The sequence below is a fragment of the Fukomys damarensis genome, unplaced genomic scaffold, assembly GCF_012274545.1.
Source record: "Fukomys damarensis isolate Sample0158 unplaced genomic scaffold, DMR_v1.0_HiC HiC_scaffold_19, whole genome shotgun sequence".
NCBI classification, from domain to species: Eukaryota; Metazoa; Chordata; class Mammalia; order Rodentia; family Bathyergidae; genus Fukomys; species Fukomys damarensis.
In genome coordinates this window covers 60398893-60416861 of record NW_022900931.1, presented here as the reverse complement: position 1 = coordinate 60416861, position 17969 = coordinate 60398893, and the positions used below count along the sequence as shown (strand labels likewise).

Below are 17969 nucleotides of genomic sequence, written 5' to 3'. Positions count from 1 at the left end.
TTTTTTTTTTTTTTTTTTGGTACTGGGGATTGAACTTGGATCCTTGTGCTTGCGAGGCAGGCAGCAGAACCACTGAGCTAAATCCCCAGCTCTCAAAAAGGTTTTATATAGTGATAAAGCACACAAAAGTAATATTAGGTGAAAAGGGCAGGTTGTCAAACTGCTTTATCTTAAATGCCAGTGTACATTATACACATGAAGCACTCATGGAAAAGAACAGGATTGAATCCAAACTTCTCAAAGCAAATTTATCTATTAGCCGGGCATGGTGGTGCACACGTGTAATCCCAGCACTCGGGAGGCTGAGGCAGGAGTATCGCTGTGAGTTCAAGACCAGCCTGGGCTACGTAGTGAGTTTCAGGGCAGTCTCAACTACATACATAGTGAGCATAGTGAGACCCTGTCTCAAAAAACAAACAAACAAACAAAAACAAAAAAATCAAAGCAAACTTATCTGCAGATAGTGGATTATGGGAAATTAAAATTTTCTCTGTATGTCTTAAGTTTTTTCTTTTCTTTTCTTTTCTAGACAGTGTCTTACTATGTACTTCAGGCTGGCCTTACACTCATGGTGATCCTCTTGCCTCAGCCCCTCAGCCTCCAGAGTACAGGGATTACAGGCATGCAGCACCACACCCAGCTTAGTTTTCTAGAATAAACACAAACCACTGGACAAAGTTAACAGTATCGCTACTAGAGCTAAAGGTCATTTTGTCTTTACTTTCAGCTAGCTCTGGGTAGGAGAGGGGAACTGCTTAAGCTCCCCAAGAACACTGAATGGCAGAGTACACTTATCAGGAAGTGCCTGGTATCCCCATCTGCTGCAAGGACAGCTTCCTTTCTCCACTCTGGCCTCACTCAAGGAGCAGTATGGCTACTTCCTGTTGGAACCTTTCTAAAACTTAGGCAGAGTCCACCAGCTCCTCCCTTTTCTAAACCACACCAATACCCCCTCACCTCGCCCACATAGCAACATTTTAACCGATCCCAGCCTGAAGGAACTGAGACAAAAAGGTCACTTGCCTACACCTAGTCTCCTGGGGACACCAGCATGCCCTCAGGAGAGGGGAGGTGACCCTGGCAGCAAGGCAACTCTGGAGAAGCAGCTACTAATTCAGACTTCTAGCCCAACTCACCTCACACTCTGCCTTGCTCTTTGGTCCAACGGTGCCCCGGATCCGCTCACTAAGGGGAAGGTGCTGGATGAAAGTGAACCCTGGGAGGACAGAACAGTAGGGCTCTGCCCTCTGTCCAAAGTTGAACTCTACAGCACAATTCTTCACCAGGACATGAGGATAGAGAGCCTGACCCCCCAAGGCTTCCTTCTGGATTCGGAAGGCAATGCCCATCCACTTCCCATTCTTGGTAAAGGAAAGTTCCACATCATTTCCACATTCAAAGTCCTAGGAAAGAAAGCCAAAGGACAGTAACTGCCAGTTCTCAGCTTACAGTGTTAGGGGGCACAAGTGGGAGAGAATGGACGCAGGGAGTGGAAATACAGTGAGCTTTCCAGACTTCAGTGTATCCCTCCTCAACATTCAGGCAAGCTGGGTAGTGTAAGGTAACAGCTCAGTCAAGGTCCAGGGCAAACCACTCCTTACCCAAGACCTGGAAGCTGGTAGATGTGACATAAACCATTTTACAAAGTTTCTTTTCATGCCTAGCCTGAGACAAAGATGAAGGAAAAGGCATTCCTGCCTATCCTCACAACTGACAAGGGCAGCTATAAAGATAAGAGACAAGGAAAGCCAGGGCAGGGCCTTTTTAAAGCTGACTCTAGCTCTACAAATGCATCTGTTTGTTTAATACACATTCCATGAGTTTCTACTCTTTCTGGTGCATGTCTGTGGTGATCTGGGTCCCATGGAGCTCAGGGATCAGTTGGAGCTAATGGCATGTTTATCAAAATGCAGTAAGAAGACCTGCCAGGTGCAAGTTTCTCAGAGGAACTTATTTGTACACAATAAACGGGAGTAGGAGTAATCTGTGTACAAGAAGTATTACACGTCTACAAGCTTGGGGGCAAGAGATTATAGGGCCAGGCAGGCTGAAACAAAGAATAGAGGGAAAGGTAATTTCAGGTACAGCTGGAAAGCCATATTCATTCATTCAACAACTATTGAGTCACTAAAGTTTTTTTTTTTTTGGTACTGGGGATTGAACTCAGGTCGTTGTGCTTGCAAGGCAGGCGCCGGAACCACTGAGCTAAATCCCTGGCCCAAGTCACTGAAGTTTAACAGATCCTGTTTCAGAAGGTAGTTTGCTTTAGCTCTACCATTTACTAATTTTCTTTTGGTACCAGGGATTGAATTTGGAACCTTACGCTTGTGAAGCAGGCAACAGAACCATTGAGCTAAATCCCTGGCTCTGCCATTATTCATTTTGTGTAGCCTCTTTTACTTCCTTTAAGGTGATAATATTTTATATTACATACAGGGTTGTTCTTAGGATTATGTCGGTTAGTATACTTAACACATAACAAGCTCACCAGGAATGTGAGCTGCCACTGCAAATTGCCAGGAATTGATTTAGGTGTCAGGGGCTGGGGCTGGAGTAGGGAGAGGAGTCATGGCAACATGTCAGCATGTAAGTTGTTCTCCAAGTCACCACAAAAGTTTGACTTGATGCTGACGGCAGAGCAGACTCTTGTTTTGAATAGGGGAGTGGCCTGGTCTAAACTGTATTTCAGAAGATCATTTTAGTTGCAAAGTAGAGGTTTACAGTTAAGGAGGCTCAAACCCTGGGATGATAAGACAGCAGACCAAAGCAAAGCACAAGGTCCAAGGTGGACGTGGTGGCACATGTTTGTATTCCCAGAACCTTGGAGGCTGAGGCAGGAAGACTGCCAAGCTCAAGGCCAGCCTGGGCTACACAGTGAGTTGAGGACCAGCCTGAACTATAAACAAGACCCTGTCACTAACTCACAATCATCCAGTTTCTGACATAAAAGTTCAAGATGTAGTATTTTCTCTCAGATTGGTAGATCACTCTGGGACTTGCCCTTTAAGGGGCTGCAGAGGCACCTGCTCCTGAGGAGCTTTCTTTAAGGAAGTTTCTTTTTCTTTTGGTACAGGGGATTCAACTCGGGACCTTGCGCTTGGGAGGCAGGAAGTGGCACCACTGAGCCAAATCCCTGGCCCCCACATTACTCTCCTTAGCACCCTCACGGTTCAGCCCTGTATCAGAAACTTCACGTTCACTAACCTCCCCGCTTTGCGTTTTGGGGATGGAACCCAGGGCCTCATCCATGCTAGGTAAGAGCTCCACAACTGAACCGTGCTCCCCGATTATATGCATTATATGCATACAAGTCTAGCCCATGCAGAGCAGGCATGCCAACACTGGCCAGACTGAATCCTGCCCTGAGGCTGTAGCACAGTCCTTGCCATGTCTTCCCATATAAGCATGAGGGGTTCCATTTACCTCTGCTCTGACATGGAAATGAACACTGTGGGTGTCAGCCTGCCTTGTGGCAACCAGCTTTATTATAGGAACTTACCAGACCGCGTAGAAAACGGTACCCTCAACTAACAAATTCACCACCCACAGAGCCATCTGTCTAAGAGGCAATGGTAGCTGGGTGGCTTCTGCTGCAATATTTCTATGCCAGTCTGGATCTAAAGCCCCAGATTTCTTAAGCCACAATCATTCAATGTCCTGTTTTTACAGCCTCATCTCTTACACCTCGTGTCTCCTAAACTCCAAGTATTCTATTCCCTACAGTATGCTGAAAGGCGTTATCCTGTTCTCTCTGCCCCAAAACCGTCTTTTCCTTTTTGAGAATTGAGAATGTAAGAGCCAACACAAATGGCCCCTTTTCTGGTTCCATCGAACCAATAATTTTCACTCCTCCAATCTCCTAATCTGAGCCTTTATAAATTTGTGCCACCCTCTAATCAAAGGAAATTGTACACAAAAATCTTAAAACTGGAAGTAGAGAAGATCTGGCAGAAGAGACTGGGAAATTCTACCTTGCTGCACACCCAAAGGACCTCATGTTCTGACAGAGGAATTTGGAAAACGGTCACACACCAATTTGTACAACACCACAAAGACAGCTGGGCACAGTGGCACATACCTGTAATCTAAACATTCCAGGAGGCTGAGGCAAGAAGATTACAAGTTGGAGCCTAGCCCAGGCAACTTAGGGAGGCCTTGTCTCAAATGAATAATAAAAAGGGCTGGGGATACAGCTTAAGTATGAAGAACCTGGGTTCAATTCCCAGAATTGGAAAAAAGAAGTCTCTAACTAGGATAAGCGAAAGGGGAGATGTGTTGAGGAGGTCTGACACCTTTTCATATTCATAAATTAACTATTCAAAAAATGGTTTTAGTGAAGCTAGCTCTGTATTGTCTGCAAGCCAGAAAAGATGGCTAGGATCTTTGTTAAATGGGAAAACAGCAAGGTTTAGTTGACTATGTAGAGTAAAAACACACTTAGATTTTTGTTAGAAAGTCTTACTAAAAGGTTATGAAATACACAGGAAACCTGACAAACTGTTTCAGACTAAAAGAAATAAGCGGTATGGAATAGAATGGAAGATATAATCCTGAACTGGATCTTGCACCAGAAGGTAAGCTGCATCGGAGGGAATGTTCCAACAATTAACAAAACTTAGATGTTGGCTGTGGAGAAGGGCTAGGGTATTATTTCAATGTTAAATTTGGTAACTGTACTGTGGCTAATAGTTTTATTTTTAAGAAAAACACCAAAGTATTAAGGAATAAAGACATGACATATGCAACCTATGCTTAAATAAATAAATACAAATCATACATGCACGCATGCATGTGTACATGAAAATGAAAGCAAAGTGGTAAATGCTAGAACCTGGGTATGGCCTCATAATTCTTCATTCTGATTTCTCTGGAGTCTGAAATTATTTCAAACTTAAAAAAAAAAAAAAAAAAAAAAAAAAAAAAAAAAAAAAAAAAAAAGAAAAGAAAAGAAAAAGTACACACATAAATATAAGGGCGGGAAAAAAAAACCCAAGAAGCATCCACCTGGGTAGTAACTTCCTCTTGGGCCCTCCCTTGTGGCACACTGTGAAGTGTATTTACTTATGCACCAGACATTATTTTACATGCTTTTTATCAGTTAACTTGACTCCACACAAATTTGAGGTAGGTCCAAAGATTCTCAGGTAGATGCGACTGAAAAGACATATAGGGGAAGTTGTCTGTTATTGTGAGTGGCAGAGGAGGGACTGGGTCCAGGTAGTGTGGCCCTTGAGCCAAAAGCCATTATATTATATATAGCACAGGGATCATCAGTCACTGCTCTCCAGATCTGCTGTATGCAGTAGACCAGGCACTATCTAGTTTGTTGATTTGCAGCTGCCTCTGCCTCAGAAGACAATGCACTAAAATGGCTAGTACAAACTACTTGAGATGAAGAAAGGGAGAAGATTTAGAATAAGATGATGCTAATGTGGGATAAGAGCAAACATCATTACCTTCACAAAAAGCAGATAGGCTATTTCCTAACAAAGGTAAGAAGTTTCTAGGTTTGATTAGGAATGGAGGAAGGCTGTATACATCTGATATCTCCAAAACTCTTCAAGATGTCACCTGAGAGCTTTGCAAAAAAAAACAAACAAAAACCAAAAACCAAAGGTGATATAATGGTAGACTTTCATACAAAAGGACAGTAAGTATTCTAGTCTGTCAAAGAGAAACAAAGAAACACATTGAGAGTGGCTGGATATGCAGCAGACAATGGATAGAGGTATCCTGAAAAAGTAATCTGTGGCTCAGCATCTGGTCTGCCAACACCCACAGGTTGCTAGCACTCACAGCAAAGCAGCCAATCACATCATTCTCTGCAAACTTGTCTCCGTAGTTTTCAAATCGGCTATTGGTGGACTTCTTCCCTGTGCCTCCATAGCCATAGGAGAAAGGCTCTTCGCCTGATGGAACAAATAGGAACAAGCAGGTAAAACTATGATGGTCACAACAATTTCCATGGTTGCCGCATGCTTTTAGGGTTCTTCCCCTATACTGCTGTACTGGCACCTGAACACAGGGAATGCTGAGCTGTATTGCCAGTCTTTCATCTTGTAAATTTTGTTTCGTTTTTGAGACAGGGTCTCACTATGTAGTTCAGGCTGGCCTTCAACTCAGTGATTCTCCTGTCTCAGCCTCCCAACTGCTGGAATTATAGGCATGGGCTGCCACACTTGGCCATTTTTAAAATTTTGAGACAGGGTCTCACTAAGTTGCCTAGGCTGGGCAACTTTTAGATCCTCTTGCCTCAGTCTTCAACAGGTGATATTACAGGTGTGTACCACCATGCCCAAATATGTTATCTTTGAAGACAAAAATCATTTCATTTACTAGTTTTATGAACAAGATGCCCCTTCTTTGGAGGGGTGGAGGAAGTGAAGGTTGAAAGGAAGCCCTTTATACAAACCACCTGAAGGTCTGATGGGTTTAGGTGTGTTAAGTCTGGAAACAGGCGTTTAACTAACTGCTCTGTGTAGAAAGGGAAAGTGCAGAGACAGCAGGAACTGGGACGAAGGGTATTTTGTACCAATACGCTCCCCTTCTTATTATACCCGATGCTTAATCTTTATGTTTGCTGATATCATAATTTTTTTTTTCTTTTTTTGGTGCCCCTGGGGTTTTGGTACAAATCTAAAGCTGGGTTTTGCTTCTGGAATACTATGAAGACCAATTTGTGGGAAAGGTATTGGATTTCCTCAGGCTACAGAACTGGGTGCTGAAGGGATCTGAGCAAAATCCCAAGGGTCCTGCTGACACCTGGGTTCTCTAGAGATCCTTGGTCAGAAAAGCAAAGAGCATTCTGCCAGAAAATCAGGAGCCAACAAGCAAGAAATAACCCTAGACCTACTGTCCTGTTGCATTTTACTCCCTCAAGTGTATGAAACACTCATCACCTACCTACATTTCAAACTGAGATAAAGATAAAATGACTTAAGATTTAAAAAATAAAACATGCCGATTGGGTGTGGTGGCGCATGCCTGTAATCCCAGCACTTGGGAGGCTGAAGCAGGAGGGTCACTGTGAGTTGAGACCAGCCTGGGCTACAGTGAGTTCCAGGTCAGTCTCAACTACATAGTGAGACCCTGTCTCAAAAAATCAACAAACAAACAAAAAACCCCAAAACCCAAAACCCAAACCAAAACAAACAAACAAAAAACATGCCAATATAAGCCAGGGGCAGTGATGCACATCTGCAATCCCAGCTTCTTGGGAGGCAGGAGGATCTAAAGTTTGAGGCCTGCCTGGGAAACACAGCAAAGAGCCTGACTCAAAATAAAACACAGGGGGCTGAAAAGGTAGCGCAGCACAGCACTACACTGCTTTCCCAGCATGCAGGAGATCTGGGTCTAATCCCAGACCACCAGCACAACCCTGCCGAAAAACCAGAAGTGCTAATATACATCAAAATGAAGTGTACAGTCCTACATACAGTAGGTGTGGACTGAACCAATACATCTACTTTTAAGGATTTTTATTTAAAGGATTTTTAAATTTATTTTTTTAAGACAGGGTCTCACTATGTAGTGAGACTGACCTGGAACTCACTGTGCAGCTCAGGCTCACAGTGATCCTCCTGCCTCAGCCTCCTGAGTCCTGGGATTACAGGTGTGCGTCACCCTGCCCAGCTTAAGGATTATTTTTAAGTCACAGTAACATACAAGGATAAGAACTCAAGTGTTCTGGTGTTTAATAGCAAAAATTTACTATTAACTTAGATGAGTTATAAAAGAAGGATCATTAAATAAATTTAAGTATAGTGCACAAACACAGAAGTTTTTATGCTCATGATATGTTAAATCAATCTACGCAATAGTATTCATAGCATGACCCAGTTTGAATATGTCCAGAAAACAAAAGAAATGTCCAGAAAACTGCAGATAAAAGCCACTGAAGCCGGGCATGGAGGCACATGCCTATAACCTCATGACTCAGGAGGCTTAGGCAGGAAGATCACCTCAAGTTCGAGGCCAGCCTGGGCTACACAGTGAGTTCAAGGCCAGCCTGAACTACATAGCAAGACCCTGTCTCAAGAAGAAAAAATAAAAGTCACTGGGGCCCAGAGTCCTGTGAAAACTCAAAGCCTTTCAGTGGGCAGCCTCTGCTTCTACCGATCAAACCTGGCCCCACTCTTCTTTGCTTCCCCATCTTCTCTAGTCAGGCTGTAGAAAGTCTACATAGAATTTAAGGTGGCTTTAGAACTTCTTTTCGTATGTTCTGAGGACAGGAAACCGATGTTTTTGAAAGGGAACAATTTTCTGAAGAGAATTTTGAACTCTCTCCTAGAAGATAAAGGATAAGACTTAACTCTGTAGAAGAGTTGTTCCTTAACAGTGGTCCTTCTAACTGAGTCTAGTCTGAATGAAGACAAGCAGTGACATATATGTAATTAGTATGCATCTTCTACCCCATGCTAGTTATGTTCTGAGTCTGACACTGGGCAGAGAAGCTTAGAAGCTTTCAGAATGCAGGGATATGGGCAATCACTCAGGTCACCTGGCTGACCTCTCCTTACCTAGTTGGGTGCTGCAAGAGTCCAGAGACCATCCAATACGGACAACATGGGGGTCAGGCTCTGTAGATGGAAGATGCTTCACGGAGATTTCCTCATTGATCTGAGGACAGAGGACAACAAAACTCAGGACTGACTCGCTGGATGCTGGGTATGAGGCCAACACACACAAAAAATACATCAGGCATTCAACAAATAGTGATGGCTTTAGTTGCTATGGAAGAGGCATTAAAACAGCCCCAAAGAGCCTGCTGTAATGAAACTGGGCCTCCAGAGGAACTGGGAGGATTCAGGGCCACAGACAGGTATGTGAAAATGCACTTATTTTTAGGTTTTTTGTTTTTTTTTGTGGTACGGGGGATCGAATTCAGGACCTTGCACTTGGCAAGGCAGGCGGCGGAAACACCGAGCTAAATCCCCAGCCTCCACTTATTTTTAGTTTTAATACTTGCTAAAGGGAAGTAAACTACCAACATGTTTGCTGAAAGGATGAACTGGTGCTATGTCTTTGGAGGGCAATCTAAAGGTTTCTATCAAAACTGTAAATGTATACACTCTATTAACCCAGCATTTCTACTTTATCTTACAGATATACTCAAGGTATGTAATATAGGAACATTGAGTATAACATTGTTCTTTTATATATTTGTAAAAAAGAAATCAGTAAGGTACTAGATACAGTATAATCATGCCATAAAATACAACATAGCAGTCAAAAAATGAGGCAGGGCTAACAATGGTATAGAAAAATATTTAAGACACAGTATTAAATAAAGAAGCAGGGGGAAAAAAGATGTGTTTAACATTTCTAGCTACCTTTTTTGGTTTGTGGGCTTTGGAAAGTCACTCTACTTTACTGATTTTTAGATACACACTTTCCACACTTTTAATACCTCCAAAATAATGATCCATAGAATTTTGGAGATAGCACAGTAGAGGGATAGCCTCTTGGCAGCTCTTTCCTCTTGCTCTCCCTCTAATGTAGTTGACACTTCAGTACTTTCTTTGTAGATTACTTTTTTCTTTGGTTTAAGACTGGATATTGCTATGCATTTCAGGCTGCCCTTGAACTATGTAGCTCAGGCTAGCCTCAAACTTGTGGCAATCTTCCTGCCTCAGCCCCAGGTGCTGGAATTACAGGCATGTGCCACTACTCCAGTGATAAGATTATTTTTCTTCCAAACAACTCCCTTTCCTAGTTTTACAAAACACATCACTACCAAACTGGCTGGTCATAAAATTGGAGCAAATCCCATCAAAGAAAAAAAAAAATCTGTTTGATGAAATAACGTTTAGTTGGGCTGCTTTTCTCATATAGTGGTTAGCAGTGGTATAGAAATTCACTATCGTTTTGTTTGTTGGACATGTTCTGGTATCAATCCAATCTCTTATAGCTGTGGTTCTACCAAGATGGTCGATGACTGGCTATTTCAATGGATGAACCTGCGTTCCGTCCTTATCCCTTTGGTTGTTCGCACTCACCTTCATCTCAAAACACACGCGACCTCTTCTGACCCCATAGCTGGCCCGGGCTCCTGACCATAGGTATGCAAAGCCCTCAATTGTGAGAGGATAGCCACTACTTCGGTCTCGGGCCACCTTGAAGTGCAGGTCACAGTTATCTGTGGAGGAAAAAGTCTGCAATTGGCTGATGTTCCAAAGGTCTCAGGAGTGGGACAGGTAGAGGACAATTCCCCCAGAGTGTTAACACTAGTAAACACATTATGGGAAGAATTTAAGAGGAACCAGGCCAAGATGAAGGGCCTCTAGCCCCTTTCTCTGAGTAGAAAGAGTCTGGAATAATGCAAACTGGCCTACACTACCCTACATAGGAACTGGGGTCCAAGAATGGGCTTCAGGGGGATCCCTGACTAATGCCTTTGATGGGAATGCATTATTTGTTAGGGAAAGGACCATATCCTCACTAGTTTCAAATCCCTCTCCTCTCCATGCTATCTACTTACCTAGAAGCCAGATTTCTATTGCCAACAGTTGCATGAGCATCTAACCTTGATTCACATCCATCACCAAGGCACCAATACCCAGACATATGATAGGCTCCCACCTTTTCTCCTGCTGTAGTCCTGAATTTTCCCACTCTTCAAGTAGCCAGCTGTACCTCCAAGAAAGCCTTTTCTGACCATCTCACCCAGGAGGTGTCCTCCTTTCCCCAAAGGCTGAGTACCATTATCTGTGCATTTCTCATTTAATCAGATGCTGCCTCATGGACCACTATTACCCAACTCTTTAAAAAATATTTGGCTTTACTCTGGGTATACATTGTCTTTTGAGAGCCCAAGATAGAAACGACTGTGTATACCTTTAATTCTTATCAAAGCATACAGCTAATGCTCTATAAACATGAGAAGACACAAGAATGAACTGCTAACCTTATGCTTTGTTGCGAAGTACACTATTCTCAGACTTGATTATGGTTCTAGGTATATGTAGAAATTTGAGCCTCATTTAGATTCTGATTTAGAAAGTCTAGGGAGGGACTGAATCTCCATCATCATTCCTGTGTTTAGACATGCAGTCAGTGGAAGCCACTTAGGCAGTGGAAAGCAAACTGAACTGGAAAGAGCAGAGCAGGCCAGATTAGTGTCCCAGAGAACAAAGTGGCATTAGTTTCACCCCAGGAATGTGAGCAGTTGATGGAAACTGGGGAACTGGTCATCAAAGACTTACATTTCCCCAGCAGTACTCGGATTCCTTTTCTGATTAGATGACAAGACTTGTGTGAAGAGGGTGGCTGAATTTCCAAATTGCTCTTAGACCCACCTCAAAAGTGTGCATTGAAAACCTTCTGCAGTGTGAAGACAGGATTGACGACTCCTCCTTGACAAGAAGTTTGGAGGAGTAGAATGACTTGCTCATGGTCCTACAGCTACAACTGGGGATAGATTTTTCTCTCTCCACCCCAAGACCTTTGTTCCAGAGCTTTGCTGGGTCTCTCCTCTGGACTAACAAAGGCTCCAGGCTGTTCCAGGCAGAGACTCTAGAGAAGGTTAGGGCATAAATTCCCAAGACTGACTGGAAGGCAGAATCAGATGGGCAAGGACTCACATGTGTCGATAGCAACAAGGGTGTCATCAAAGTCATCTTCATCCTCTTCAGCAGGAGGCTGAGGAGAACGGCCCCTATTTTGGAAAAAGGTTAATTCACACAAGAATACTTGCAGAAGTATGGAGGAAGGGAAATAAAGGTTCTGCTGGAATTTATAAGTGGCCTCCAACTCCATCCTGGATCTCAATTTCCCCTGCACCCAGAGCTTAGCAAAAGAATTCTGCAACTCTACATACTTGCAATAACTATGAACTCCTGCAATGAGGACGAGACTGTGGGCATGCTCTGCTAGTGCGGGACATCAGAATCATTCAGAGATTTCTCCTGGGTTCTCTCAACCACAAGATGGACCCATGCCCTCTGCATGTTGACAGCCGCTTCATCACGGGACTCCCTCGCCAACTGGAGGATATGATATCCAAGTGGGGGGCAGGGAAGAGGAATGGCAAAAGCCTTGATAAACCCCGGTAACTACAATTCATTTATGTATCAGGTTTCTTAAAACTCTGCATCTGAAGGGATTTGAAATGACCCATCTTTTTAGTCTCCTTCCTTCTTCGAAAGTGCCCTGAATTATGAATGAGGTACCTTCCTATCAAAACACTGAAAAGAGGGACTATTAACATAGTGCTGGTTTCTGCTCTACAGGAGGAGGAAAGGGGTAGAAAGGTGGAATTTAATGCCCAGCATCCTGCCTGGACATTTAGATGGCCCCAGTCCACGTGTACACAGATTAGGCTGCCCATGCCCATGCGGTGGCTGGAATTTCCTGGCAGCAGGTTTCCCTTGGGTGGAATCCTCTTCCAACCCTGCTAGACCAAGGCTAGCAGGAAACCTGGTACAAAGGAGCTCATCCATATTAAATCCAGCAAGAATCTTCCTCCTACTCTACTTCCCATCAGCAAGCAGTTCCTAGGCCTCTGTTTTGTGGGAAGAGTGGAAGGAATCCATGAGGTGGGTTCCGCCTCCTATCGTTAGTCATAGACGAAGACCCAGGTCCTTTCATTTCTTCTGTAGTGCTGGATGGAACCCAGGGCTTTGCACATGCTAGGCAAGTACACCTTCACTGAGCTACATCCCAGTTCCCAAGCTCTTTCTTAGTTAACAAGCTACTTAGAGGGTGGACCTCACCAGGTAGGAAATAAAATGTGTCAGATGAACAGTCCAGACGAGCAGAGAAGTGGTTAGTCCTAGTTTCCATGATTAGAAAAGGCTTCAGACAGGAGCTGAAGGAGGGAAGTAGGGAGGGGTAGGACAGGGCCTGGAGGGAAAGGAGTGGGAGGGCTTGTCAAGAAAGGGAAAAGGAAAATGGCCAGAGCAGAGGCCACTCCCTCCTGTGAGCTGAGACTCGCCCAAATCCTGACTACTCATCCCATGAGTTTGTGGTTTACCTGTATGTGTCTGTTTCAGTGTCTGTTGTATCAGGACAACAGAAGGCAAAGCTCTCTGTCCAGTCCAAGGGTGACACCTTGGGAGAGCACCATGAGTACCAAATGAAGGCACAGGTGGATAAAAAGAGGGGCTGTGTTTGAGAGTTGGGTAAGGAAAGTAATCTTTCAGCCATAGGACACTGCACAACTGCAGGGGCAATATGGTGAAGAACTGAAGAGGCAGGCTGTCATCCACACATAAAAATCTAAGTTCTTTAGAACTGACTTTGTAGGTAGTAAGTATGGAGGAAATGAGAAGAACCAACACTTAGAAAGTTCAATCTGGCAGAGTGCAGGAGTTGCATGAAGGCACAGAAAGCTCTGCTCAGCCTCTCAAGGGCACAGGGCTGTGAGCATAAGGACTTCCTGGAACAAGGGTGACTGGTGCTCCAGATACCCACCTCCTGTCCTCCCGATGCTCAAAGTATCCACGTCCCCGGTTTTCTTCATAAGGCCTCTTTCGACTCTGGAACTGCTGTCTGTCTGGCTTGAGTTGAGAAGCTTCAGGTGGGAGGAAGCTGGGGGGTGCTTCCTGCTTCATCTCTGTCTTCACTTCTACTATCAGGACAAATCCAGATGGTCAAGACACTTGGAAACTCCTTAGCTACCACTTCTCTGGTCCCTTTTACTTCGGCAGATATTGGCAGGCTCCTGGCTATAGTGGTAAAGAGCTGCACCCAGGCAGCTTGATGGGTTCAACAGAAGCCTGCTGAGCAAGCCAGAGAGGCTGTGCTGGAGAACAGAGCTCGGGTGCAGGGAGGCCAGCTGGCCAGCTATACATGGCATTCGATGGCGTGACAGATTTTAGTCATATTGCTTGCAGGCTTCATGAAAAAGAGGGAGGACTCCAGCACGAAATAAGGACAAGCTCACTAAGGATATACCTAAAGATGGAACAGTTGTCGGTGGCTAATTTGCCAAAAGCCCATGATAGCTGGCAGCAACCTTGGCTTGTATTGAGTAGGTGGAACCCTAGAAGACTGCTAAGATCCTTCTTTTCCTATGAGATGCTAGGACTGTTACACTGTCCAACTTATTTTCTTAAAGAAAGTTACTACCTGCGTTCTTATAAAGCTTCTTCAGTTTGACAAGAGGGAGAGGATGAATTTGACAGAAAACTGTGGTCCTGCATCAGACTGTACTGGCTTAGTCACTTTCCAGCAAAGCCCAGAATCACTCTAGGAGGATGTTCAGTTCAGCTATGCCACAGATGGACAACCTCATTAAGTCACACAACAACAGAAAGTCAAGATGGTATAACATTTTGTGGACTATGAGAAAGTTCCAGTCTCAGACAGACCCTAAGAATCAGCAGCCAACCAAGAGCAAATCATGGATTCAGCCTCATCTCATTTCTCCTAGAGTCTATCCCTGTTGTTACGGCTCCTTCACACCTACTCAACACTCAATCTAACACCACTTAAAGCTAGGTATGGTGCTGCAGCCTATAAGGCCAGCATTTAGGAGGCTGAGACAAAGGACTGTGAGTGAGGACAGTCTGGGCTACACAGTGAGACCCTGCCTCAACAAGAAGACCATTCTGAGGGCTGGGGATGTGCTCAGTGGTGCTGTGCCTGCCTAGCAAGCACAAAGTCCTGAGTTCGATTTCAGATACAAAGAGAAGAGTAGAAAAAGAGAAGTGGGGGAGAGAAAGAAACAAACAAACAAGACCATGTGGATCATTCCCTAGCTCTAACATGTAGACCCAATCTCTCAGACAAGGTTCCTGGTTCTCCAGAGCAGGGATGGTGCCTGGTAATCTTGAAGATATCCTCCATGGCTCCCGGCAAGGGCCAGGCTCACAGAAGGCCCCTGATGAATGTCTATCAGGACAGAAAATATTTTCCTTGGGTCAAATGATCCCACAAGTCTCTCACAGCCTGACACAAATCTGCAGTTTAACCTACATTCATTATGTTTTGAGCCACACACAAGAAACACCAGGGGATTTCAGTTTGTGGATAAACCAGAATGGACTGAATCTAGAATGTAGATTCAGCTAGATTCACTAAGAAAAGGCACTGAAGTCACATGGTGACAGGAACACAAGACTGGAGTCAGTTCTGGCTGTCATTTCTTAGTAATGGGACCCTGCTCTCCAAATACTAAGACCTATATGGTGAGGAAAGCTACATATTTACCAAGAACACTGGCCTACAAGCTAGTTTCCTGGGCTCTAGTCCCAGTGCTGCCATTAGATAACTACTTCTCCAATCTATAAAATGGACAGGAGAAAGCTGAATTATATCTGTTTTCCCCAAACTGGCATTATAGGAAATTCTGCTCTGCAAAAATGTATTTACAAGTACAGGAAATCTCAACATGGGGTTATGGCTAAAGAATCTTTTTCTGAGTAATATCTCTTGGAACAGTATTCTTCAGAACTTGGGGGAATATCAGACTAAAATTAAAAGATTCTTTCTGGATTCCACATTATAAAGTTCTAAATAAGACTCAAGTATTAGCCTCCAGCCTGAACTTTCCAGGGTGTTCATACTAGCATCTTACAACAGACACCATGAGGATGCCCCTTTGCAAACACTTAGAAATGAATGAGTTCTTTCCTTCAAAACCAAATATAAAAATATCACCACAGTGAGAAAGGCCAGAGAACTGCCCAAGAGGAAAATGCCAAGCCTCTTTGAGAAGAAAAGCAGAGGCACATATGTAGGTTCTGAATCCATTGAGAGGAAGCATGTGAGCTTTCCTACCTGGGCGATACGCCTGTTGCAGCGGCTCCATGTCTAGTGCTCTCCTATCATAGCCTGACTCGTTTTCCTGCTTGATGACCTGGGTCTCGTAGAATTGGTTCTGCCTGGTCATACTGTCCATGACATCTTAAGATTAAAAGAAAGAAAGTCAGTTACATGGGTGCTTTTTGAAGAAACCTGGACCAGAGGTGGTTTCTTTTATGCCACATGCCACCAACCCCACTGGTTCCAAGCAGCGTGCCACAGGGTAAAGCAAAACACTTTCAGATGAAAAGTTATCTGGCAGTCAGTGGCCCCAGCTGCCTGAAGGGGAGCCCTCCTATCCCTCTAGAGGCTGCAAAGTCCACCTGAGACTGGGCTCTATAGAAACCCAAAACAAACCCAAGTGAAGCAGAACTGTGCCAGTTGAAACAAGAATGGAAGGGTCAGGGAAGAGTCCAACTTCACCTCTCTAAGTCAGTACCGCAGAGCAGAGGGGCAACTCTGCAGACACCTGGTATTCCCATGCAGCACAGTCTGAAAACCACCAGCTAAACCTAGTGTGGCACTACATGATAAGTTGCAGCTACTCAAAAGGCCAAGGCAGGAGGATTGTAAGTTCAAGGCCAGCTTGGGGAACTTAGCAAGATGCTATCTCAATATAAAAAAGAGCTAGGGCTACAGTTCAGTGGTCTAACACTTGCCCAGCCTGGATTCAAAACATTAGCCCAGCTATTTTTTTACTTTAAAAATTTTTATTAGTCCATATTTCTAGTATATAATAGCTGTTTCCTAAGATGGTTAAGAAACTGCCTTCTGAGCACAAAGCCCTCTGCTTATCCCCCCACAGACACAGCCAAGCCAAATGTCTTTAAAAACCTCTTCTTGGCCTGAGGATTTAGCTCAGTGGTGCCACTGTCTGCCTCACAAGCACAAGGTCCTAAGTTTGATCCCCAGTACCCCCCGCAAAAATCCCCAAACAAAACACCTCTTCTACCCCACAATAGCTGCAAAGGTAAAGAGGTAACCATCTCAAATGAAGGGAAACAGACAAAGAATAATAGTAGCCTCCAGCTCATTAGGGATTAGTCTGCAAACAGCTTTCTGGATTTCCTATCACCACCATTATTAGTACTGGGACTGAATCCAGGAGTGTTCGACTACTGACTGAGCTACATTTCTAGCCCTTTTATTTATTAAAATAGTGAGACAGGATCTAACTAAGTTGTCCATGCTGGCCTTTAACTTGCGATACTCCTGTGTCAGCTTCCAAAATAGGTGGGATGACAGGCATGCACCACTGCGCCAGGCTCAGGAAGCTGTTTTGTGAATCTAGGAGTTCTGATGAACAGTGCTAAGAATGAAAAATATTTACTGTTCACGGAATGCATACTACACACCAGCCCATGGGATACAGTTGAGGGTAAACCTGGTCTGCTAAAGTCTTTAGGGAGGTAGAGGCATATGAATCATATATACAAAAAAGTTTAATTGCGACTGTACTAGGGCTATTAAGTACCAGAAGCTGAGAAAGGGACCCACAAAGAACAGATGAGTTGATGAAAGAATACACAGGGAGTGAGTCAGTGATGAGAATGGAGAATATTCCTGGGGTTGGGATAACACATGTGAAAGCTTACAGGCAGAACTAAAAGTAGAGAATCAAACCAAAAACTCCCTCCAGGAAGAGAACCTTGTAGCCAAACGCAGAACTTCAGCAACTCAGGATGGGCACCTGCAGACTCTCCACTCCAGGGCAAAATCTCCACTAGGTGCCTCCAGAGCCTGCTAGTAGTTAGGCCAGAAGCAGTGAGGGAGAACCATGGGGAAAGAGAGACTATTCTGCCACTTGTTAACTGATTGGATCCTTTCTCAGAGGACAAATACATCTGGGCACAAACCAGGTGCAGCCCAAAGGGAGGAAAGGCACTAACTAGTCACGTGGCTTGTGACAGGTCTGTTTACCAAGGCTGAAAAAAAGGGCTAGAGGAGGGGGGTTGGGGGCTGAAAGAATTTTGCCACAGAGGGTAGGGGAAAGAAAAAGAAACCATCTCTTTAATTGAAACCAGAGCTCTTTCAAACCATTCCTCTTCTAACCTCTAAGCAGTGTTTTAACTTCACAAAGCCTGTGACTCTACCCAAGCATCTCTTCTGCATCCACGAGAAGCTATGATTTTGGAGAACCTCTTACAAACATCTCCATTTTAGTGACAGGCATGCCTAGAGTGAAGCCCTCTCACATGTGATTTTTTTTTTTTTTTTTTGTT

General features: G+C 44.1%; 1 protein-coding gene across 1 annotated transcript in view; it reads right to left on the bottom strand.

The window, feature by feature from the left end:
- Hnrnpul1 (heterogeneous nuclear ribonucleoprotein U like 1) overlaps positions 1–17969 on the bottom strand; it is a 34426-nt gene that overhangs the window by 14918 nt on the left and 1539 nt on the right. The window contains 7 exon segments of the mRNA XM_033765808.1: positions 1137–1403; positions 5797–5909; positions 8520–8619; positions 9999–10138; positions 11583–11656; positions 13414–13567; positions 15724–15849. Coding sequence (XP_033621699.1) covers positions 1137–1403; positions 5797–5909; positions 8520–8619; positions 9999–10138; positions 11583–11656; positions 13414–13567; positions 15724–15849 — 974 coding nt within the window.